General features: G+C 44.8%; 1 protein-coding gene across 11 annotated transcripts in view; it reads left to right on the top strand.

The window, feature by feature from the left end:
• Fbxl20 (F-box and leucine-rich repeat protein 20) overlaps positions 1 to 25,617 on the top strand; it is a 61,973-nt gene that overhangs the window by 28,797 nt on the left and 7,559 nt on the right. For 5 of the 11 annotated variants that reach the window (NM_001401500.2, XM_087574115.1, XM_087574117.1 and 2 more), the window contains 12 exon segments: positions 6,766 to 6,820; positions 9,273 to 9,347; positions 10,933 to 11,027; positions 12,379 to 12,447; positions 15,680 to 15,775; positions 16,970 to 17,096; positions 18,500 to 18,574; positions 19,421 to 19,551; positions 21,278 to 21,338; positions 22,973 to 23,017; positions 23,905 to 23,961; positions 25,121 to 25,333. In NM_001401500.2, the coding sequence (NP_001388429.1) occupies positions 6,766 to 6,820; positions 9,273 to 9,347; positions 10,933 to 11,027; positions 12,379 to 12,447; positions 15,680 to 15,775; positions 16,970 to 17,096; positions 18,500 to 18,574; positions 19,421 to 19,551; positions 21,278 to 21,338; positions 22,973 to 23,017; positions 23,905 to 23,961; positions 25,121 to 25,333 (1,099 nt within the window). 11 annotated transcript variants of the gene reach the window in all.

The following is a 25,617-nucleotide window of genomic DNA, read 5'->3' as shown; positions in this document are numbered from 1 at the left end:
TTCTCAGTACATTGTAACCTAATCAAAGATAGAAAAGGGTCCACTTGATGGGCCTTTAATCCCAGAACCTGGGAAGCAAAGGCAGGCAGATCTCTGTGAGTGCAAGGCCAGCCTGGTCTACAGAGTTAAGTTCCAGGACAGCAAGGGCCACACAGAAAAATCCTGTCTGGAAAAAAAACAAACATACAAAAAAGAAAGAAAAAGGTCCTTATAAGGACCTTATTCCCTGATAAAAGTACTATCTAGTCACCTCATGAACTATCTCCCTCTCAAAGTTCCAGTTTACTTTCTGTCCACTAGTACTCTCCAGAGTCCTCCCAGCGTAACTGAGTGGCCTGGAGTCTTCAGTAATCATCCTGACTCCGTCTCGTGGGTCCTAAGCTGAACCCGCACACCAAGCTTCCGGTCTGAGCTCACGGTGGCGGTTTGACTGACGTGCATTCTACACCGGTTTTACAGCACTGTGACTTTCTCATGGGTCCTGGGGTATAATGTTCTTTTATTTGTTTGCTATTTGGTGTTTTTTGTCATCTTGGCTGGCCTGGAGTGCAAGCTGTACATCAAGATGACTCAAACTCCTAGAGTTGTCTTGGCATGGTGGCACTCCGGAAAGCAGAGGAAGGAGGATGGCTGTGAGTTGAGGCCAGCCTGGTCTACAGAGTTCCAGGATAGCCAGGACTTTGTAGAAACCCTGTCTCAAAAACACAAAAAAGCAAGAATAAGACTCTTTGAGTCTGTCTACTTCTCCCTCCTTAGTTTTTACTTCAGGGATCTGGGTGCACTGTGTAGACCGTGTGCATGTTTGGTACCTTTGGAAGCTAGAAGAGGGCAAGGAATCCCTTGAAATTGGAGTTGTAGACGCTTATGAGATGTCATGACTGAAAATATTCTTAGTTTAGTTGTGGATCAAAGGTAATTTTCTATGTTTTAGGTAAACATGTAATAGTGTTACCATTTTTATTAGAAAATAAGAATTCTATTAACCATGACTTTACCCCAGTAAAACATTATCTTACAGTTTTTGTTTTGTTTTGTTTGAGACATGGTCCCACTGCAGCTCTGGCTGTCCTGAAACTCACTGTGTAGACCAGGCTGGCCTCAAGCTCAAGAGATGCGCCTGCCTCTGCCTCCTGAGCACCGGCATTAAAGGTGTTCTCCACCAGGCCCATCCCTTACCCACTTGTATTTCTTCAAAAAGAAAGAAAGAAAACTCCCCGGGGCTTCCTGATCAGGAAGCGTCTGGTCAGGCTGGGAGGAGAGCTCTGCTTTTCCCATCCCATAGCCGTGGTGCCTGTTCATCTTCATCCTCTGTGTTCATCGTCACAGGGAGCCTGTGATTGCAGCAAGACCTCCTAGCTCCCGTGCGTGGCTGGCATTCATTCACCACAGAGCCTGGGTGTGATGGCTTCTGCATAGAAAACGATGTTCCGCATTGCCCAGGATAAACAGAGAGAACTGTCATTAGTATTCCTACAGTACTTTATAGGTGTGTATGTGTCTGCACGTCTGTCTGTGTATCAGATGTCTACAGTAACTACAGAGGCCAGAAGAAGGCATCGGATCCCCTGGTACTGGAGTTATAAATGGCTGTGAGCTGCCGTGGGTTCTGAGAATCAAAATCATTGCTTTTCTCACTTTTGTGTGTCGATAACTTTTACTTCCCTGTAGTAACTGTTGTCTCTAAAGTTTGCTGCCTCTATATGTTGACTTAGGCCTAGTCCTGGAAGCTTCTAGCCTCCTTACAGTCTGTGAAGGCCTAGAATGTTTTCAGCCTCTGAGACTTGCTGCTGAATACTCACCCTTCTTGTTCTCACTGATCTCTGATTGGCTGATTCAGTTCAGCTCTTCTGACTCAAACTCCTCTCCAAGCTGACTGATTCAGTCTGGCTTCTCTCAGCTTCTCCTGAATTGCTCTCCTTTACCTGAAACTAACCCGAGCAGTCTGCTCTCATCCTCGCCTCATTCTGTCTTTCCCTGTCTCTAGCTTGCTCTCCCCACAGCTTGTCTTCCTACAGATGTCTGTCAGAACCACGCTCTCGCTTCTCTCTCGCTCTATCTCTCCCTTAAATGGCTTTCCTTTCTCTTCTCACGAGAGCTGGGCCTATCCTTTTGTGTCAACTCTTTCTCGAATTCATCACTTCGTCTGCTACTCACCTGGAGTAACATGAGTGATTCCTTCTACTAACTAACTTTACCTGTAAAACTGAACAATCTCAGGGTTCACAGTGTGCTCAAATATCCTGCAGCATTTGGCTTTTTTTTTTTTCAGTTTATCATTTATTTTATTTTATGTGTATTCTACCTCTATGTACTCATGTGCACCATGTCTAGCGTCCTCATTAGATCCTCTGGAACTGTAGCTACAGATGGTTGTGAGCCACCTGTGGGTGCTGGGAGTTGAATCTAAATCCTCTGCCAGAACAAGTGCTCCTAACCCCTGAGCCATCCGTCCAGTAGAAGTTCTTTAACTTAGAGCAGTAGAACTTTCCAGAGAGTTCCAATAGTAATATAGGTAATAAAGAAGGTAAATGTTGTTATAGTTTGGATCTTGAATGTCTTCAAAAGGTCCATGTGTTTGAAGACTTGGTCCTTAGTCTTTGGTTCTATTAGGAGGTGGAAGAACCCTTAGGAATCAGGGCCTAAGAGGAGGATATGAAGTTATTGGTGGTGAGCCCTTGAGGGGGATACTTCATGCCTCTCTTTGCTTCCTGGCTATCACATGTCCCTTGCATGTTACCATCCCACTTCACCAATGATCTAAGCAACAGCACAACCAAGTAAGTGTCTCACAAAACATGGAATTGTGACTATCAGGTATTCGGTATGGCGTTGGAAGTCTAACATAGCACTCTATGTGCTCTGTATAGCGTCGACTGAATAAGGCTTGCATGCCGCTGAATATCATTGTGGTTAAGATAGTGGTGCTGAAAGTACCTAGATTAACAGCTCAGGTGTGTGGTGTGCCATCTCCATTTCTGTGACAAGAGGATCATTTCAAAAACACATGAAAAGGCTGAGTGCTGGCACACACCTCTACTTGCAACACAGGCAGCAGCCACGGCCGCTCAGATCCTGTCTCAACCTCCCTTCCCCCTAAAAGACAGGAAACCAGAGGTGGGCTGGAGAGATGGCTCAGCGGCTAAGAGCACTGGTATTTTCACAGTGCCTCCCGGTTTGATCCCAGGCACCTACGTTGTAGCTCACAGCTACCCATAACTTCAGTTCCAAGGGATATCATGCCTTTTTCTGATACCTGTAGCGACAAGACTTACAGGTTGTACATATATATGTATATTCGTGTGTGTGTGTGTGTGTGCGTGCGTGTGTGTGTGTGTGCGTGTGTGTGTGTGTGTGTGTGTGTGTATGCTGCAGGGAGTGGCATACATTTTAATCCCTGCACTTGGATGGCAGAGATAGTTGAATCTGTATGAATTGGAGCCAGCCTGGGCTACACATTGAGACCCTGTCACAGAAAAACAGCAAGCACAGGAGAGAGACTGGTATACATCTATCTGTAAATCTAGCACTTACAGAGGCAGGAGAATTACCTACCAGTTTGAGGCCAGCCGCCTGCTGCTGCTGCTGCTTCCAGTTTCTTTGTTATTCCTCCCTTTCTTCACAGGCCAGTGGGGATGGGCTGTGTGTTTCTGGGGGTGGAACTCAGGTTCATGAGCTAGCCCATCACTCTACCAAGCTGTGGCCAAGGCCCTACTGACACCCATTTCATTATCTCATCGTAGCTGTTGTCTGGCTTCTGCTGGAGTGTTCTGCTGACATTGCAGGATGTAGAGCAGTTGGGTTTACTGTCCTGTTGCTCCTCACTTAACCCTTCTAACTCGGGACCAACTGTAATCAGTCTCATGTGGAGCAAATAAAAATATACCAGAAATCGAAGGGGAGCCTGGTAGTTCAGGTGTGTGATCCCAGTTACATGGCTAGCACCACGCGGGTGCCAGGACTCAGACCCGGAGGCACTGTAAGGATACCAGTGCTGAGCCATCCCTCCAGCCCACCTCTCCTGTGGTTTCCTGTCTTTTAGGGGGAAGGGAGGTTGAAATAGGGTCTAAGTGGTCCTGGTTGTCCCAGGGCTCTCACTCTGTAGACCAGGGTGAGTTTAAGGTCATCCTTAAACCGTATCTCAGGAAGGAAAGAAAGCTGTGGGTTGACACAGCCTTCGCATAAGGGAAGTGTAAGTTCACTGTTGTTGCCGTCCTTTATTTCCTGTTGACACCCACAACTGTTTGGATCATCCAGACACCTTCTGCAGCTGGTGGCGTGGTGCGTGCTTGTGGGTCAGCGTTCTGAAGCTGAGGTGGAAGGGTGGGGTTCATGACAGACAGCGCAGCTATGTAGTGAAATCTTGTCCTGCAGAGGAAAGGACAACTCTGCAATGTTGGCATCAGAAGGGAAAATCCTTAGTTGTGTGATCCTGAAAAAAGACATATTCCAGTAGGACAGGTCGTCAGGAAGTCTTCCCCAGCACATGCACACATTGTTGTCAAATTACTCTGACAGGTAGCTTACACATTTATAAGGGAACTCCGATGAAGTTGGAAAGCCATCATCCACGTGGGAAAGGACAGAAGTAACAGGAGAGGAGAAGTGGAGTTCAGTGCTAGGTCGTGGGCCGCATGCTCATGGGCCTGTGACTGATCCCAACAGCGCACACAAACCCTGAGCACAATACCTAACATAACAAGCTAGAATAAAGCACAGGAGGACGTTTCCCTGAAGTTGCCCTAACAATGGTTTCTTGACTATGACACCCCAAACTCAGAAAATGAAAGAAAAGCTACTTGTCTGCATCATAATTTAAAGCTTTTGCACATTAAAAGATGCCACAGCAGGGCTGGAGAGATGGCTCAGCGGTTAAGAGCACTGACTGCTCTTCCAGAGGTCCTGAGTTCAATCCCCAGCAACCACATGGTGGCTCACAACCATCTGTAATGGGATCTGGTGTCCTCTGCTGGTGCATCTGAAGGCAGCTACAGTGTGTACTCATATACATAAAATAAATAATTCTTTAGAAAAAAAAAGATGCTACAGCAATAACAAGGCAGTCTGAGTGTGGCAGGAAATGCATGTGTAATGAAGGGTACAAAGGACTTCAGGGTCCAACAAGAAAGTCCACAAACTAGCCAGTTTTAAAACAACCACAGGTCTTCAATAGGTGGATTTCCAAAGAAAACATGCAAATGGCCAAGAAACACATCAGAAAATCCCCAAACTTTGTGTGGTAACTTAAATGTAGTACCGGGAGGCCAGTACAGGAGAATTGTCCTGAATTTGAGGCTATCCAGGTCTACAGAGCGAGATTCTGCCTCAAAACAACAACCACAAAGACACAAAGAGATAACAGTTCTTTTTTTTAATGACCTTTTTCAGTGATTATATTTATATTTATTTACGCATGTAGGTGCACTGTCATGGTCTTCAGACACACCAGATTGGATCCTATTACAAATGGTTGTGAGCCACTGTATGGTTGCTAGGATTTGAACTCAGGACCTCTGAAAGCAGTTAGTGCTCTTAACTACTGCACCATCTCTCCAGCCCCCTAGATACCAATTCTTATTTCACAGCCATTTGTGTGGCTGTAAAAACAAGAAGCCAGGCATGGTAGAGCACGCCTATAATCCCAGTACTTGGGAGGCAGAAGCAGATGGATCTCTCTGAGTTTGAGGCCAGCCTGGTCTACAGAGCAAGTTCCAGGGCAGCCTGTGGTATTACACAGAGAAACCATATCTCAAAAATTAGACTAATAATAACAATAATATTAATATAAATGTTAGCAAAGATGGAGCAATCAGAAGTTTTTTCACGATAAATAGTTGTTTAAATGGCACAACTGATGCATAGCAGAACAACAAAGGAGTCTACTTTTGGGTATATAGCTGAAATGATCAGGGACTCAAAACAGGTATTTGTGTACCTAGAAACGGAATTTGTAGTAACCAGTTGAGGGAAGCAACACAGTCACCCATTGATGGATGTACGGATGTTGTCTTTTATACGTGAACTGGTATGCAGCCTTACACATGGAGTAATAGCAGGCTCTCTCCGGGAGAGAAGAATGGGGTTGCCGAGGGCTAAGAGGCAATGGCAAGTTACTGTTAAATACAAAGTTTCAGTTGCACAAGATCCAGATTGAGGTTGGTGGGAATGGCTACACAATGAGAGCCAATGCTTAGGCTATGCGTACTTTACATATGAGGGTGCCCCCACTGCTCTCTTTCAAGGTGAAAGAATTATTTTTGCAAATTATTCAGGGTATATTTGTATTTGAAAGAACTGCCTCTGGGTGATGGAGGTGTAGGTGTGTGTGTGTGTGTGTGTGTGTGTGTGTGTGTGTGTGTGTGTGTGTGTGAGTGTGTGTTTAAGTAATCTGTTTACATCATTATAGGCTAAATCTAAGAGAAACTTCTTAATCAGTTATTTGGGGATAGAAGGGGGACTAGCAAAATGGGGGAAGAGGAAAGAGTGTCCTAGAGGGGTGACTGAGCAGGGTACAGGGATATACATAAATGAAAAGATAACGAAACCTGTTACTTTATACACTAAAGCTTTTTATTTAAAAAATAAAAACTAGACACAGTGGTTGCACACCTGTAAGCCTGCCACTCCAGAGGCTATCGAAGGAGGATCATGAGGTCAAGGCCATCTTGGACCACATAATGAGGCGGGCATGAGAGAGACTATGTAAAAGACAGATTATCTATAAGAGTGAGAAAAAATGATAAAAGCTTGTCTCTCTTTTCTTCTTAGGATATTTTCTTTCCTGGATGTTGTTACCCTTTGTCGCTGTGCTCAGGTCTCCAGGGTAAGATGGTGACAGGGGGATCTTTTTTTGGACTGGGGCTGATAGCCTTTTAGGTGTTGCTTGTATATTTTACAGAAAACATTTCATTCAGAATACCCCATCCGTGACATGTCATTCTATGATCAAATTCTGTTTTATGCACTGTTCTAATATTTGCACAATACAAACAGAAGGCATACTTTACATTCAACGTCTTGACTCTGCTCATTAAGGAAATCTTATTTTACTCATCTTATAGTTCATTTTTTAAAAGATTTATGTATGTATGTGAGTGCACTGTAGCTGTCTTCAGACACACCAGAAGAGGGCATCAGATCCCATTACAGATGGTTGTGAGCCACCATGTGGTTACTTGGAATTGAACTCAGGACCTCTGGAAGGGCAGTCAGTGCTCTTAACCGCTGAGCCATCTCTCCAGCCCCTTAGAGTTCACGCGTATAGACATGCACATGCATGTATTAAAGGCTCTTGTGTATCCCATTCTCATGTTGTCTCCATATAGTCTTCTCTTCAAAATAAGGGGAGAAAAAAACTCCAGAGTAGCCAGCATGTAGGAGGTTCACATGAGGTACAGTTTCCGTTTTGGATGGACCCAAGTGTCTCTTCAGACCACTAATATAACGCCTACTGCCACTATATTCGAGAAACCAAAACCTTAATGTAGAAATTCCCCTCTCTGGTAATTTAAAATAACTTTTCTGTGCTAAAAGCTCTACTTACTTGCATGCCCACCATGTTGGAAACAGTAAGCAGTGTTGTGATTTCTTTACACTCTTTTTGTCCTGGTAACTGTATGGTCTTTATGTACAGTTCTTACAAGTGAGCACATTTTCCTGTCTGGCTCCTTATCAACCAAAACCGTCGTCCAGGGGCGTTCACAGTAATCTTCAATTGTGATTTTCTCTTAAGGAAGGCAGGGAGCTGTGCCAGATCTCATTAAACCTGAACTGTTAGTGCCTCTTGGTGTTCTGTCGTTCTGCTACTTGTGGATCGTGTTGGGAAGGAGACATTTGCTCTTGTGGTGCTGGGATTGAGTCTAGGGCCAGGCATAAGGTAGGCCAGGCCTGACACAGAGACACACTGCCAGTACTTTGAGGGGTTTTGTTTTGTTTTGTTTTGTTTTGTTTTAATCCAGACTCTTAAGGAGGAACCTGTCATTCCTAATTTTAGGCTGAGTTCTGCATGTTTCCTGCTCAGTGAAGAACCTGGCAAGGACTAGCACACAATCAGAGATATATTTAGCCCAGACTCTCTTAAACATGTGGTTTTAGAGTTTTATTTGTTAGCTTCCCATGGTTAACTATTTAAAACAAAAACACAAAAAGAAAACACTGGAAGAATCTGAAGCCACAAAGAGAAAGGTAGCATTGACCACGTGAGAAGCCACGGTGAAAGCACACCTGCTTGCTTCCCCATCCCTGACATGCTTCCTGCTGGTCATATGACAGTTACCCTTGGGTTTCTCAGAATATCCAGAATTTGGTTTTGGAAATCTTGAAGAAAAGTGGGAAATAGTGGCCCAAACCCTTAATCCCATCACATTGGAGGCAGAGGCTGAGAGGTCTCTAAGAGTTCCCAGTCACCCACTGCTACAGTCTAAAAAAATTGTTTTGTCACAGAAAGCATAACCGTCATTAGATTGCTTTTAAAGTTTGTCGCGATAGAGAATGCTCTGGAGCTGGGTGTGATGGCCCAGACCTCTGTCCTGGTCCTTGAGCATCTTGGGTCGAGTACACTAAGCTACGTAGGGAAATAATTCATACAGAAGAACACATATTGTTCTGAACAATGTGTGGCTTTTTTACATAATTAGAGGAAGCTTTTAAGGGGTTTAAAATGCCAAATGAAAAAAAGCCAAGTGATACACAGGCTCCTACTGACGTGGCCTCACCCCGTCCTGAAAGCTGAAAAGCTTAGCAAGTGTTGTTCTTGCTGCCTCCAGTTCATCGAAGAGACATGGCCGTCGTTTTAAGTTCGTAGCTTTTAAATTACCACAGAGGCCTGGGCCTGGCACCTGGACTAGTGAGGCTGAAGCAGGAGATCAGGAGTTGAGGTTGATGGGGCCTGCACAGTAAGACCTAAAACAAACAACTAGGGCTGTAGCTTGGCTGTACGGTTCTTGCCTACCACGTATAAGGCCCTGGGTTTGATCTACAGTGAGACAAACAATAAAATAAAATTGTCCCTGAGTCAGGTTGGACAGAATATTGATCATTTATGAAGCATCGATCATGAGGAAAACAGTTTGGGAAATACCTGCTGCAGGCTTCTGCCACTGCCTCCCCAGAGCTGCACTGCCCCCATGCAGGTCTCGTGGGCAGAGACAGTCGCAGGAACTGAGGAAATTTTTGATCAATCTCAATTATTTGTTGGTTGAATTGTGAACTTAAATATTACAGTTTCTGTTTTCATTTCGACCTGTGTTCATTCTATCTCTTTTTATTCAAAACAGGCCTGGAATGTCCTAGCTCTGGATGGCAGTAACTGGCAACGGATAGACCTGTTCGATTTCCAGAGGGACATTGAGGTATGACTCTGTGGTTTGTGGAGGGACATGGAGGTATGACTCTGTGGTTTATGGAGGGACATGGAGGTATGACTCCGTGATGTGTGGTCCCATTTGTTTAATTAGTGGTTACAGTGTTAGTCCTAGCCATAGAAATCTTTTTCCATTAAAGGAGTTAATAGTTTTGGTACCACTGAAGCCTCCGTGTTCCCAAGAGGATTTCCTTAGCTAGGTGTGGCAGCCCAGGTCTCTAATCTCAGCAGAGTCCGGCAGATCAGTGTGAGCTGGAGACCAGCCTGGCTGCGGAGTGAAACACAACACAAGACAACAACAAAGTCTCTCAGGTTTGGGAAGCCGATGCTAGGACTCAGACCCAGGGCCTGGAGCATAACAGGCCACTCTCCTGACTGGCCTGCTTCTCTTCCCCGGCTTTTCCTTCAGTTTTCCAGGATAAGTGGAATTAGTTCCCTGAAATAACACTAACTTCTTAGTAACATTACTCCTGAGAACAAAGGTCTTCTTTTGTAGTTTTTATATTTATTTACAGTAAGTAGGCTTAAACTTGTTGGGGGTGGTATTTGTGTTTATTCTTGGTGTGTGTTTTGATTCTCGGGGGAACAAAAATAGATGATTAAGACTATTAAATTGTTTTTACTAATGGGAGACAATTTTCTTCGGTGCTGTCTTTTTTTCTCGTTTAATCTTTTAGTATAGCCTGTTAGCTTCCTCTGAGTAGAAAAGTATAATAGCATCCAGGCATGCACACACCTCTGACCCCAGCACAGGGATATAAAGTTCAGAAGAGCAGAAAGAAGTGCAAGGTCAGGGGTTTTGAGTTCAGATCCCCAGCACCTATGTATAGGTCAGGGATGGAGGTTCATCCCTTAACTCCAGAACCGAGGGAGGGAGATAGAGACAGATACATCCTAGACGCTCGCTAGCCAGCCAGTCTACCACAGTAGAAGCTCTGTTCAGAGAGAAGCCCTATTTCAAAACATAGACTGAAGAATCAGTTCTAGAAGACAGGCATCCCGACAGCCTCTAGACCTGCACATGTGTGTGTACCACACGGACTTCAAATTCACCCTCAGCCACATAGTAATCAACTAGCCTTGGGTACAGGAGACGCATCTCAAAGTCAACAGCAGAAATAGAGCTAAAGAAAATGGCTCAGCGGTTAAGAGGACTGGCTGCTTTTCAAGAGGACCCTGGTTTCAATTCTCATCAACCACATGGCGGCTCACAACCGTCTGTAGCTCCAGTTCCAGAGGATCGGGTTCCCTGTGGCGGACACCACGGACACGTCATGCATGCATAGGCATACGTGCAACCTGCTTACTCATATTAAAATTAAATCTGAAAAGTCACAACAGAGTTCATTAACGTTGTACTGCGTTCACACTTCTCTGATCCCGTGGATGGATGGATGTCACAAACGTGACTCACGGGGTCACGCAGCAGCATGTTCTTAGAATTCTCCTACTTAAAAGCCTTTCTTTCTGTTTATAACCTGCTGTTTGCTTTGTTTTTGTTTTTTTAAATGAGCATGTATTCTTGTCAAAAGAAGTAACATAAGCTGTCTTTTTGCTTAACTGTCTCTTCATAGGGCCGGGTAGTGGAAAATATTTCTAAACGATGCGGAGGCTTTTTACGGAAGTTAAGTCTTCGTGGGTGTCTCGGAGTAGGAGACAATGCACTGAGGTAAGAAGAAAACCTTAAGGAGTGACTTCCAGTCTTATAGATCGAAGTAAAGAACAACACCAGCTCACTCAGAAAAGGCTAAACACTAAGTAGTTTTTGAATTTCTAAGCTGTTAAAAATGCAAACGTGTACATTGGTTATAACAAATTTCTAGCATGTCCTACTGATTGCGCTGTGCAGCGTGACCACGCAGGAGACGGCTGCACAGCAGATACAGGACAGAGACGAGATTTCAAACGTTCCACACTAAAGTAGTTCTCTGGGGGCCTTGAGTTGGTGTGTAGACTTTGATTAATTCAAAGATAAAGTCATTTTCAGCTTTTGTTGCTGTAAAGATCAATGTTTAATCTGAGAAATTGCAAGGTTAAGGCAGGGGGATTGCAAGTTCAACATCAGCCAGGGCTACACAGTGAGACCCGTCTGAGAACACTTAAGGAAGAAGCTAAATTCACAGTTTTAAAGAGTGGTCTGTGGAGCCCGGGAGGTGGCGCATGCCTTTGATCCCAGCACTGTGACGGCAGAGGCAGGCAGAGGTCTCTGAATGCAAGACCAGTTTGGTCTGCAGAGAGAGGGAGTTCCAGGACAGCTAGGGATACACAGAAACCCTGTCTCAAAAACAAAACAACCAGAACAAAAGAACAAAAAGAACAGTCTGTGGGGACTAATCTCTTTAGACCACCAGCTACTTTGTGTTGAATTCACACCTCAGTCACAGATATAAAAGTTGGTTTTTCTTGCTCCCAGCAGTTCTTTGATTCTGCAGACTGGCTATTTCCGTTCATTGCCAGCACAGCTGTCCAGAGTCGGCTCAGCCCTGCAGGCCAGCGCCCAGTGCCATAGTTAGCCCCTACTCAGATGCCAATTGCAAGTCCCAGTTGCTCTGCACTTATCTGGATGATTATTTTATAATCAGGTGTTATCATGACTCCTCCCAAATTTTCTAGTTTGCTAGCATGAGTCCAGCAATTCAGGAAAGCTTTGGGTACTATAAACAGCTCACTATAAAGCACACGAGTTAGTAGCTAGAGGAAGTGTGGAAGGGCAGGGTTGAGAAGTGTCTGAAGACTGGAATACCTGTCCTTGTGGAGTTGGTATACTGCCTTCCCAGGACACCACCCCAGCAGCTCTGGTCCCATTATTCAAAAAATGAGGACAAACAAAACTCACACCTGTTCCTCAGGAAATTACAGACGTCTTAGGGTCTCTATCCTAGAAAGGAGAGCTCAAACCAGTCATAGATTTTACATATTATGGCATCATAGGTATCAACAGCAGCATTATCTTATGTCTTTTTTTATATCTAAAGTTTTGCACAACTTATTTATAACCTTTAACTTTTTTCCCCATAAAGGACCTTTGCACAAAACTGTAGGAATATTGAAGTACTAAGTCTCAACGGATGTACAAAGACGACAGACGCGTGAGTATGGACTTGAGGAGACAATATCACCAGTCCATAGTCTGCCCTACTCTAGCCTTGACTGTACTCTCCTGAACTCGTTGAATTAAGTGTCCTTAATGAATGACTGTTTTTGTGTGGCTTATGATGCTAAGGGGTGAGCACAGGCCTTGGACTATACCTCTGAGCTACATCCCCAGTCCTAGAAGAAAAGGCTGAGGGGAAAGTCGAGAAGGTAGAAGTGGAATAGAAGGCCTCCTTGGAACTCATTCATCTGGGATATTTAAGGTGCAGCTTACAACTACGACTAATGTCCGTGCCGACAGGCTAATAATCAAAAGCCACACGGCAGACAACGGTATAAGTGATTAAAGCCATAAACATAAACCTGAATGGCTGGTGCTATTCAAGGAAAAGGACTGTTGCCTGACACTCATGAGATAAAAAGGTTAACACAGTCCCTGAGATTAACACCCGTGGCCTGATGTGTTTATCATGTGCTCTGAGCACTGAGCCCATCACACTCTGTGGCCATTTTTACCTGGGTCACTGGCTCCTCCTACTGATTTCTCCTCTCTGACTTTGTCAGTACTTGTAAGAAAAGGGGCATGGTATTTAATCTGTAAATATTTTAGACTAGATTTACATCTTAATGACCAAGGCCTTTTTATTCTTAATACTGAAGATCAAACCCAAATTTTTGTAGACAAAACTGTCGACTGGGCTGTGGACTGCAGACCGAGTGCTGGGGTTAAGGTGTGTGTAGCCACCACCACCGCTACCTGGCTAAGTCGGTGGAATTCTTGCCTGAGGCTCCCGGCTCACCCATCCCGTGAGAAGTTCTCAGCAATCAGTAAACACGGTCTAGGTAGACAGAAGCAGCTTGAGCTGCCTCCTAGGTGGGCTCACTTGATTTGAAACGACACAGGTTAGCTTGAGGCTGTGGGTCACTGAGACCCAGGTTATAACAGGCAGTGAGGCACACCCAGGCATCTTCTCTGGTCTGGAGAGAGCTCAGGGCTTAGGGCCCAGACTCAGTTTACCTCACTTGCAGCTCACTTCCTTCAGTAATTCCAGCTCCAGGAGATATGGCGCCCTCTTCTGGCCTCTGGACAACCAGGCATGCACACGCTGCACTCACAGTTAGACTTACACATAAAATAAAAATAAACCTAAGAAAAGAAACCTCACGTATCCTATGTTGGCCAAAGGCTGTGTTCACAGGCAGCAGAGGTCAGAATGAACACAGGGTAACCACATACACCTGGTTGGTGGAGCTTAGGCCTATAGAAAAGTACACAAGAAAAAGATACTTGAAAAGAGCTGCACTTCGAATGTCCTTTCAAGCCCACATGTGGGCTGTCTACAGAACATGCAGGCTGTGCTTACATGGGTAGAACACCCAATGGAAAGAAGTAAGATGCAGTCAAGAAGAAAGGAAACCGCTGAGTAGGAACAGCATCGGCCCGTGTCTGGATGAGATAGGTCAGTTAGAGTCTCTACTAAAGAAGTAAATGGGGTTGGGGGTTTAGCTCAGTGGTAGAGTGCTTGCCTAGCAAGCGCAAGGCCCTGGGTTCGGGCCCCAGCTCCGAAAAAAAAAAGAAAGAAAAGTCTCTATGTTTCCATTTCTTCCCATTCTCTTTCTGATGGTGAACCTGCAGACATGGTGAAATTTCCTAAAACCCATGACTTTCTCCAACACACACAGCAAGCACCAGCCCCATGGAGTGGCCTGGTATCAGGACAAGGGTTCTCTGTGCCGTGGAGAGCAGCATTCTATCAAGAGACCAAAATATGCACAGGCTAATAAAATGACAAAGAAGCCCTGCTGAGGCCAGAGTGTGGTGAACCAACTAGAGGTCTAAGGGGATTCTGGCTGCTCAAACATGCAGGCTCACCATGCAGTGGTGGTCACACTTTTAATCCCAGCACTAGGGAGGCAGAGGCAGGTAGATCTCTGAGTTCCAGGTCAACCTGGTCTACAAATGAGTTCCAAGTCAGCCAGGAATACACAGAGATTCCCTGTCTCCAAAAACAAAAAGAAACAAAATTTCAAGCATTTGATCCAGTTCTAAGCCAGTTTTATTCTGAAGACCAAATTATGAGCTTGTGTTTACTCTTATGGGCGTTTTGTTTGTGCGTATACCACATTTGAACCTGGTGCCTGTGGAGGCCTGAAGCGGGATCAGAACCCCTGGAACTGGTGTTACAGACATTTGGGAGTAGGTGCTGGGAACGGAAACCTGGTCCTCTAGAACAGCAGCCAGTGTTTTTAACTGCTGAACCATTTCTCCAGTCCCAAGATTATATTCTTTAAAAATGTATGGGCCCAGCATGGTTGGGCAAGCCTGATAACTTGATCCCCAGAAACCATGACGCAGGGGGAAAACCAACCCCTGAAAGTTGTCCTCCGACCTCTACATATGGGCTGTAGGGTACAACACATGTATACACACACACACATCATAAGCACATACAATAATAAATGAAAATCTTAAGTTAAATGTATTAATTTAGGGTGCAGGATACATCCCAGTGGTGAGAGCTTGTTGAGCGCGTGTGAGATCGGGGGATGACCTCTTACTCCTGTACAGCAGAGCGGTGCTTTAATTTCTCTCTCACACCCCAGTTCCTGACCTTCCTTTGTGTACCTTATAAAGTCCAGCCCTTTCGTTTCTGCCCTGCACAGCGTTTTCATGAGAGAGGGTGGAGTGCAGGCCGAAGCAGAGCTTTTAGAGCTGGGCCTCTGGCATGCATGGGTTCCTCAAGCAAGTGCGAGCTTCTTAGCACTCATCCAGCATGCGGTCCCTTGCTCACAGTGTTTCCAGTTGGGAGTCAAATGCTACTGTCATGTGTTGCGGGCTGCTTTGGGGATGCTATGAAAATTTTACAGTTCTGATACACACATGCATATTTATTGAGAAAGGTGTGTGATGCACTAAAAATTTAAGTTGTTGAGCTTGCATATATTTCATCAAGTACCTTTCGTAAATTTTATTATTTTTTTTCTAATCTTTTTTTCGGAGCTGGGGACCAAATTTTATTATTTTTAAGTGACTGGGAATGCAGCCATGCAATTTCTACAGCACAAGTGTGACGGCTCAAGTGTTCGGTCAGAAGACAGCTTTTGGGGCGGGGCGTGACTGACATGATCGGTCAGATTGCATGGCAGGCGCGTTTCCTTGCCGAGCATCTGGGTGCGCAGATGTGTTCTTATTTCAAATGTGTGTTCTCCCCACCCCTCTCTCTGCAGCACCTGCACTAGCCTTAGCAAGTTCTGCTCCAAACTCAGGCACCTCGACCTGGCTTCCTGTACGTCAATAACAAACATGTCTCTCAAAGCTCTGAGGTAATTTCTCATAGTAGTATGCCTAGTGCTACATATTTTGACAAAAATAACTGATAACAGCTGGAATTGAAGGCAGCGATGTTTCATGGGTGTGTCCTGTAGTCCCAGGGCACCTTTTCCTGCCCCTGCTCACATTAAAATCATAGGCAACGTTAATGCGAAGTATCCAGAGATAACTAAGACTTTTGAACAGAGCAGAACTGGTTATCAGCTAAGATCAGCCAGATGTCCATAAAGGACTGCCCTTTGAAAAAGAAGACAGCATGTGCAGTACAGCTTAATGGTTAAAATGGAGCCTGTAGCCAGGCCATTGTCCGACAGCTTTGGCTGAACACCGCTCCAAAGAGCTTTTCCTGGTCACCTTACAGCTGCATTGTTACTAGGACTGCATGAGACGCTGAAGCCTGACCTGAAGGCCTTTGTGGGCTTCCGCCTGCCATACCTGTAGTAATGACACGAGGCAGCCGTGCTCCTCACTCTCGTAGTTAAGTACATTAGAGCTAGGCTTTTATGCAGGGGATAGGACAAGCATTTACAGATTTTTTAAAATCTTAAAAGTCTGTAAGTTTCTGGCCACTCCTGAAATAGCCATGAAATCTGGCTGAGATGTGCCTGTAGGTTTTACAGAGGCCCAGGTAAAAAGACTCGCAAGCACGCCTCGTACTGCCGCACCAGGAGTGGGCTCAGCTCGGGCGAGCCTGAGAAGATACACTTAACCTGGACCTAGACTGTATCTCAGGACTTCCTTAAGCACTTCAAGCCGTTGAGGCAGTGTCTGCAGGGATAGACGGTTTGAAAGCCCTCAGTATTGAGAGCAGAAAAAAAAATCAAGGTAGATCCAGGGTATTATACACAGAGGCTAAACACGGTCTATCCTTCCGTCAGACTGAAGAAACAGTACTCTAGGAATAGTCCACATAAGAGAGCCTTTTAGATTTTTTTTAAAATAGAAGTTTAAAAGTGTGAGAGAACTGTGATACTAGTTAAATTCCTTGACAGAAAATCTGACCTTGAAGCTGAACGGTTGTTGGTTACTGTAAGTTTAAGCTTCTAGTCTGTATCTGGGAAACAATGTATGCTTTGTGCTTGTTGTGTAAAACCCTGCCCAGCGATACAGTCCTCCATGACCACCGTAAGATGAGGTTGTGGCAGCTTTGGGAGTGACATGCTTGTCTCATTGTGTTTTGTCCTAAGTGAGGGCTGTCCACTGTTGGAGCAGTTGAACATCTCCTGGTGTGACCAAGTAACCAAGGATGGCATTCAAGCACTAGTGAGAGGCTGTGGGGGTCTCAAGGCCTTATTCTTAAAAGGCTGCACTCAGGTAATGCTCTGTGTAGTGCTTGTGAAAGTCAGAGGAACCGTTAGCTCTTACAGGTTTTCCCAAGATGGCTGTCCTGGGGACAGTGGCAGTTGGAGATGCTACTGTGAAAGCACGCTTCCAAAAGTCAGGACAGTTTGCTTAGAATTGAGGACAATTAATATCTGACCAAAGCATAAATGGGGGAAGGGGCAGTGGAGACACTCATGTTGCCGTTATCTGTGCTGGAAAGAGTTTCTTTGCCCCTGTTTTTGAGCTGAGTGGGTAGAAAGGGCAGTCTGGGTGTTTACACTGCCATGACCAGCAGGAGTTGTCCACAGGCCTTCCAAGTGCACTGTATATGGCAAGTACGTTTAAAAGTTCATTTTACCTCCTGCCGTACCTCACAAGTATAAAGAACACTTCTTTTCATTAAAAAAATTCACAAACTCAGGCATGATGGTACATCCCTGTAAGCCTAGCATTTGGGAGGCTGAGACAGGGGGATCCCTATAAGTTCAAAGGCAGCCTGGGCTACATCATAAGGCTGTGTCATAAGGAAAAAAAGTAACAATAAAAATAAAAAATTCAATTTCTCTGTTTAAAAAGACCTGTCAGATGATGTTGGCAGTGGTGATCGCAGTGGGCGGAGTTAGGGGACAGATGACATTAGCAGGAGTGATCACAGTGGGTGGAGTTAGGGCTGCTGTTTTATTCAGTGGTCACTTAAGCTGTGCCGTGGGTTCCATTTAAAATGCTCTACTGTTTGCCATGGTGGGAAGATCCCTTTGTTGGAACAGAATTTTGGATGTGTGTCTGCCTTAGGACCGCAGCTTGGGCTCCTGGTTGTTGGTGGATCCTGGGAAACATCGACTGTAATGCATTGCTGGTGCGTCCTTACCATCTGCCCCAGCTCTGTGAGCTCCCGCTGATGCCCAGCAGCAAAGAAACATGGGCATTCTGTTCTCAGCTCCTCCTCCCAAAAGCTTGTTAAAAAGGAAAACAGAGCCGTGTAAAACAGTTGAAACTACTTTGCCTATAGTCTTAACTCACTGTATCACGAATATTTAATGTTCTAGAAATAAAATCCATGCCCAGACATGATGACACAAGCTTGTAATCCCAGTAGAAAAGGAGGAGCAATCAGGCCAAACTGGTCCATATGGGGTCTGGGATAACCAGAACAACATAATTAGACTCTAACATCCCAATCTTAACCTTTTTCCTAGATTTGATATTAATAAGAATTTGGTATGGCCAGAAAAAACATTTTTTTCTAGAAAACCCTGGTTACTACTACTAGGAATTAGGTGTGATATTTTTCCCTTTGCAACTTGGTTAGCCTTGTTGAGGATGTACTGGTGAATGTATACAGTATTTTTCTCTTTTGAAACAATGTAGTAAACTCTTGTTTTTAATCTTTGCAGCTAGAAGATGAAGCTCTCAAGTACATAGGTGCACACTGCCCTGAGCTGGTGACTTTGAACTTGCAAACTTGCTTAGTAAGTATTCCTTCCCATGATGCTTCTTCATTAGTAATTTCTCCCGGTAACATTGTTACAAAAGTTTCATCCAGAGTAGTTGCTTACAGGCATAGTGATATACACCTATAACCCCGGCACTGAGCAGATGAGAAGATCCTAAGGGAAGGCCAGCCTGTGTTCTATAAGAAGTTCTAGACCTGCTAGACCCCATTCACAGACAAAACGGGCATAATGATTCTTCCCTGGGATCCCAGCATTTAAAACATGAAGCAGAAGTGCTGTGAGTTCAAAGCAAGCCTGAGCTCCACAGGGAGACCCACACCGATATTATGTGTCCCTCTCTTAGTGTTTATTTATTTTTTGCTGCAGCACAATCAGATTATGTAGTCCAGGGTGGCCTTGAACTTAAGATCCTCCTGCACTGGTCCATCCAGTGTTCGGGTTATTAGTGTATGCCCAAATACCATATTGTGACATCTTAATTATAATTTTTGAGGTTTTAAAATGTTATTTCAATTCAAAATTATTTAAAATACTAATTTATATCTGAATTTGAAACATCTATTTAGTTGCATAAGTTGTGATACTGGTTCTAAAACTACAAACAGATGCTGTGGTGAGACTGTAGCCACCCACGGCTTCTTTCTGTATTAATGTTCAGCTATAGTGGTAAGTATGTTCAGTATCCTTAGGTTAAGAGTTCACACAGAGTGCGAGCATAGCTGCAGCCTGCATCGGCAGGAGCTAGCAGGAAGAGGCCGGCCTCTAGGCTTGATGCCTGGTGGACATGCTGCCTCCCACAAGTGTTTGGTTTTTTTTTTCTGTAAGTAACAAATATTGACTCCTCTGACTCTTGTGTTCTAGCAAATCACAGATGAAGGCCTCATCACCATATGCAGAGGGTGTCATAAGTTGCAGTCTCTCTGTGCCTCTGGGTGCTCCAACATCACAGATGCCATCCTGAATGCTCTAGGTCAGAACTGCCCTCGGCTTAGGTAAACGTTGTTTATTTAGCTCAAAAAAAAAAAAAAAAAATCCAGGGAAGAGGAAGCTGCCGTGGTCTGTGTTTCCCCTTGGCATTTTGAAACTTTAAGCAGACCGCAGTACCACACCACCCTTATGCTGTTGTCCTGCTGGCTTTGTTCTGTGGTGGCAAATAAAGCACCTGAATCGAGGGCGCTCACTGCTCAGAGTGGGAAGGTAGACTTTCTCACAGCTCCTCTCTCCACATCTCACAACCCCGTCCATAGACATTTGTTTTAGTTCTGCAGAAGTGCTTGTGTTTACTATCATTCATTCATTCATTCATTCATTCAGCTTGAGGCAGGGTACCTATTATGTGGGCTGTCCTGGAACTCACTGTGTAAACTAGGCTGGCTTTGAACTCTGAGATTCACCTGCCTCTAGTTTCCCAAATGCTGGAAATAAAGACACATTGCACCATCGTCCAGGACCAGGTTTATCATTTAGAACAGCTTTGTTCCTCTGTAGCTCTTGTCTGGGATTGACTTAGGGGCTTTACCAGTGCTGGACTGTAATGTAAGCACTGTTCTATCTTCCTGTCATAGAAGAGAAAGCCAAGGTGTGTAGTGGGTGGGGCTGTGACTACTCAAAGGCCCATGGCAGTCAGAGCATGAGCAGGGATTCTGAGACAAGCATCCTGGCACATTATACGTATAGTAACAATCACAAAGCAACAGATCTAAGACTTGGTCCTTGCTCTCCTGGGGATGGGCCGACCACAGTGGCTGAAAATGTGGAGGTTCCTTTCGAGGCGACATCACCTTCGGTCCAGAGTAAAGCTCTTCTTCAGGGAGTAAGGACGTAACCCAACCTCTAGGAGGCAGGTCATGATAGCCCTCCCTACTTTAAATTTCAGCTCTACTCCCTGTGTGCCCTTAGACTGGGAGGATGTCCAGGCTGTGCTGTGACGTGGTCACAGGCTGGGCTGTGGCATGGTCACGGCCGTCCTGTCAGACCTGGGCTCCTTACAGCACTGGTTTCTGGTTTTGATGGTGATTTATTGTGTTCTGGCCTCACTTGTTGAGCTTTGGTTGTAGGGTTTTAAGGAGACGATGTTTGGTGCCGTCATGCAGCACAGCCATTACCAGGCCTTACACAGTGAGCAACAGGTCTCCCAGTCCTGTGCCTGAGTGCTGTGAGGTCAGTGTTCGCTAGGAGAATGGCTGCCGCCCTGGCTTCCTTCTGCGCACCCCAGGAGCCTGTGTGAGGAGACAGGCGGCTTCCAGTGGAGGGCTCCATCTTGGGACAGACCTGTACTCCAGCCGTCCTCTTGCATTTTTAAAGCAATTGAAATCTCTGAGAGCTACATGAAAGACAGAATATAGTCACTTCAGCGGAAGAGGTGGAACATTAGAGTATTTATCTCCATTTCCTTTGTTTTCTAGGAGCAGGCTGCCCTCTAGGGGTAAGCAAAATGCAGCTTGGCATTAACTACCAGCTTCCGTTCTGTCCCTCAGTATTCTTTGATTGCATCACCCTCAAGTGTGGTGTTGACTTGATAACTTCGTGAAAACAACGAGATTGTGTACAAACTTGTGTAGTCACAAATGTCACTCCTGTGCACAAACTTGTGTGGTCACTGGTGTCGCTCTGTATTATGAGCTGTCAGAGAGTAAAGATTGCTTTCTCAGATTACTGCTGTTTTAATAAAACGGGTTTCAGAAACCTAACTTTCTTTTCACTTTGTTCTTTTAACAGAATATTAGAAGTGGCCAGATGTTCCCAGTTAACAGATGTGGGCTTTACTACCCTGGCCAGGGTAAGAGTTTCTCAAGGTTCTGCAGTTGGTTTTCATAGTGGGTTCTGTTTTTGTTTTCGTTGGGGTGAGGGAAGGATTATTTCAGGGGAAGCAGCAGAGAGAAAGTCAGCCTGAGTAGGTGTGAGGACAACCTGTGCTGCATCTGGCACTGGAGGGCGTGGGGGTAGGGTGTAGGCTGTCAGAGAGCACACGCTCTTTGCTGAGACTTGGTTTCTCCAGTTTCATTAAGATAGTGAATGAAGTGAAACAGGGATTTCCTGGTACTTTGTAACCTCTGTTGTTTGGTGTGTGATTGAGCAAGAGTACTGTCCAAAGAGAGGCAGGCCTGGTTGATAATATACAGAGGTAAGAAGAGTCTTCCCCAAGGATGTTACTACCTCCTGTGGTTTCTATAAATCACGGTAGAGTAAGGGCACTTTCTTGCTTGCTTAGTTTTGTTTTGTTTTTGTTTTTGTTTTTTTGTTCGTGTTTTTGTTTTGTAGCCCTGGCTGTCTTAAAACTCCTGTAGACCAGGCTGGCTTATAACTCAGATAAGCCTAGCTCAGTAACAACATTTTAAATTATGTTGACTTTGGTTGGTATTAAATAATAAAGGGAGTGTAATTTGCTTTCAGGCTGATCTATGAAGTACTGATAAGGTGAAGGCCATTATGCCTAACTTAAAAAGGAAATAAAACTTCTCTCTTTCAAACAAAGTAATTTTTATTAAACTACTTTTTAGTATTGGGGCTGAGGTCATGAGTTCAATTCCCAGCAACCATGTGGTGGCTCAAAATCATCTGTAATGAGATCTGATGCCCTCTTCTGTATAGTGTCTGAAGATAGTGCTAATATAAATAAAATAAATAATTCTTTTAAAAAAAACCTGTATGGTACAGTATTAATTTTTAGCAGAATTACTCCTTTGGATTTATTTTTTTTTTAAGATTTATTTATGGGGCTGGAGAGATGGCTCAGCGGTTAAGAGCACCTGACTGCTCTTCCAGAGGTCCTGAGTTCAAATCCCAGCAACCACATGGTGGCTCACAACCATCTGTAAAGAGATCCGATGCCCTCTTCTGGTGTGTCTGAAGACAGCTACAGTGTACTTATATATAATAAATGAATAAAACTTAAAAAAAAGATTTATTTACTTATATGTGAGTACACTGTAGGTGTCTTTAGACACTTCAGAAGAGAACATCCCATTGCAGATGGTTGAGAGCCACCATGTGGGTGTTGGGAATGGAACTCAGGACCTCTGGAAGAACAGTCAGTGCTCTCAACCTCTGAGCCATCTCTCCAACCCACTCTGGATTTATAAAATGTTCAGTGTCTAAGTATGAGCTAACTGAGTTTTGCTGTGACCAGAGCCTGTTTATTTGTATGATTGACCCAGGGAAGACGATGTATACTTATAATCAGTCTCAGGCCTGAGGAAACTGAGGCAGCAGAATCTTGGGTCGGATGACAGCCTGGGCCACAGAGCAGGACCCCTTTTGAAAAGCAAACAGAAAGTACAATAGGGTGGCACTGGGTGACAGCTGCACCACCATGATTTGATCGCTGTGTTTAGTACAGTCTTAGTTAGGGGTTTTATTACTCACCAGTGTTTTAGAAGTTTATACTGAATTATGTGGCATTATACTTTGTAGAATTGCCATGAACTTGAAAAGATGGACCTAGAAGAATGTGTGCAGGTAAGAGTGTGGTTTTACTCTCAGCACGTTTGTGATAGAAACAGTGCGTGTCTGCAGAATGCCTAACCCTTTCCCTACACAGTTCCTCCACCTTCCGAGGTGACCTCCAGGCACAGCAGAAATTGGTGTTTGCACTGTAAAAGCATTGTCCAGACACCGTCACATTGTCCATGTGACAGCTGCCATTTACTCTTAAATTAGTGTCTCCCGTCCATCACCTCTCGGTCATGCTAAGGCTGTGTCTACTCCAGACTTGGTCCCTCTGAGTTGATAGTTTCCCCTCTAGGATCACCTTATTTCAGATCCTCTTGAGCCATGTGTCGTAGAAATAAAGGTTGGAGAGGGATTTGAAGAGAGGTTCTGGTAATTCAGGCAAATCTTTTTTTCAAAAGCACAATGAAGAGGTTCCCTGGAACTAGAGCTACAGACCGTTGTGAGCTGCCATATGGGTGCTGGGATTTGAACCCAGGTCCTCTGGAAGAGCAGCCCGTCCTTCCACCTGCTGAGTCAGCACTGGTACTCTGGAAGCACCTGGTCTCTTAGTGTTAAAACATGCCTGAGCCAGCCAATGGTGGACACACTTTTAATCCAAGCACTCGGGAGTCAGACTGGTGGATCTCTTGTGGCCAACCTGGTCTACAGAGTGAGTTCTGGACAGCCAGGGCTACACAGAGAAACCCTTATCTCTGGGGGAAAAATGTTTGAGAAATAAATAAATTTTTATCAGTGTTTTTTTTACTGGCTCATGTAGCATGTGGGACTGAAACCCTAAAGGCCTCTTATTTAATGATGCCCAAACTAGAAGTAGAGTTGCATAAAGTATTAGTTCATGAATTGCATCTAAATTAATACCATTTTACTTACAACAAATTTACTTGTTCTTTTAGATCACAGATAGCACATTAATCCAGCTTTCCATACACTGTCCTCGGCTTCAAGTGTTGGTAAGTTTGACTTTGACTGTTTTACTTCTAAAAGTTTTCTGAATAAATTTAAAAGTATTTATTTATTTTACTTTTTGCGTATGTTTTTTGCCATACGCATGAATATGCATCATTTATGTTTGTTCCTATTGGATCATTGTAAGCCACCATGTGGGTGCTGGGGATTGATCTCTCTCTCTTCAGTGTGTGTGTACATAGTGTGTGTGGACACATGGTCAGAAGGCAGCTTTCTGGAGTTAATGCCCTCCTGGCACTTCAGTGGAGGTTCTGGGGAACAAACTCAGGTCACCAGGCTTGGAACCAAATCCTTTCACCCACTGAGCCGTCTCACTAGCCCCATGAGATAATAAAAATAAAATAAGTATCACTGTATTTAACTGAGACATGCTGCAAATGAGGCGTAATGGCCGTTGCCCGTAATTCCAGCACTTAGGAGGCTGAGGCAGGAGGATCACCTGGGGTTTGGGGCCAGCCTGGATTATATATTGATGTGCATTTGCAGGACATCACTAATCAACCAGTGTTTTCCAGGACACATTCATCTGGCTCTTGACTTGGCTCTTGTTTGAGGGTCAGGTTATGTGTGAGTACCAGTGTCCAATATAAAAATCACCTTCACTAAGTGTGCATTTGTGCCCTGAGTCAGGTAGTCAGTGTTTAGTTCTGACTTCCTAAAAGTTTGTACATGGAAAGCTTGAGCCCTGTTTTGTCCTATAGATAAGAAAAGTGTTATTTGGGGAGTGGATTTGTTTCTGATACCATGATCTTACTGTGCAGCTCTGGCTGTCTTGGAACTTGCTCTGTAGACCAGGTTGGCCTTGAACTCCTAAGAGTTCCTTTTGCCTCTGCTGGAATTAAAGGGGTATGCCACCAATTCACAGAATTAGTGCGTGTGTGTATGAGTGTGTGTCTGTGTGAGAGTGTGTGTGTGTGTCTGTGTGAGTGTTGTGGTGTGTGTCCATCCCTCAGTCATAGATGCTCAGAGCAGAAGGCTGTCAGTCAGCTCTGATTGGCATTCTTGTTCCATCATGAATGACTCTAGATGGCTCTGTTCACCAGGCCCAACCAGAAAAGCCTGTGTTGGGATTTGACGTGAGTCTGTGGCAAGCACAATGCCAGAAGCTGCTGGGTTGTCCATCTTTGCTCTCTTTGGCTGCAGAGTCTTTCTCACTGCGAGCTGATCACAGATGACGGGATTCGTCACCTAGGGAATGGAGCCTGTGCCCACGACCAACTGGAGGTGATTGAGCTGGACAATTGCCCACTAATCACAGATGCATCCCTGGAGCACTTGAAGAGCTGCCACAGCCTTGAGCGGATCGAACTCTATGACTGCCAGCAGATCACCCGGGCTGGCATCAAGAGACTCAGGGTAAAGAGCACTGCTCTCCAGCCTGCCTCCCCTCGTCTGTCTGTCTGTCACACACACTCACTCTCTCTCTCTCTCTCTCTCTCTCTCTCTCTCTCTCTCTCTCTCTGTCTCACTTGTTCCTTGCTTTTTTCAGATTTCTCATGCTTTCTCTGTTGCAGTTTCCCTGGATAGTAGACTCCACTCATATGTCAGGTGGAACTAGTAGGAAAGTGTCCCTTTGCCTAGTGAAGAAGTCTGGACGGTAGTATCCAGGCCTTCTCCAATCCCCAGAGCACAGACAAAAC

Source organism: Rattus norvegicus, chromosome 10 (genome assembly GCF_021556685.1).
Source record: "Rattus norvegicus strain SHRSP/BbbUtx chromosome 10, alternate assembly SHRSP_T2T, whole genome shotgun sequence".
Classification (NCBI taxonomy): Eukaryota; Metazoa; Chordata; class Mammalia; order Rodentia; family Muridae; genus Rattus; species Rattus norvegicus.
Note: the sequence above shows the minus strand (reverse complement) of the source record. Positions and strands in the feature narration are given on the sequence as shown.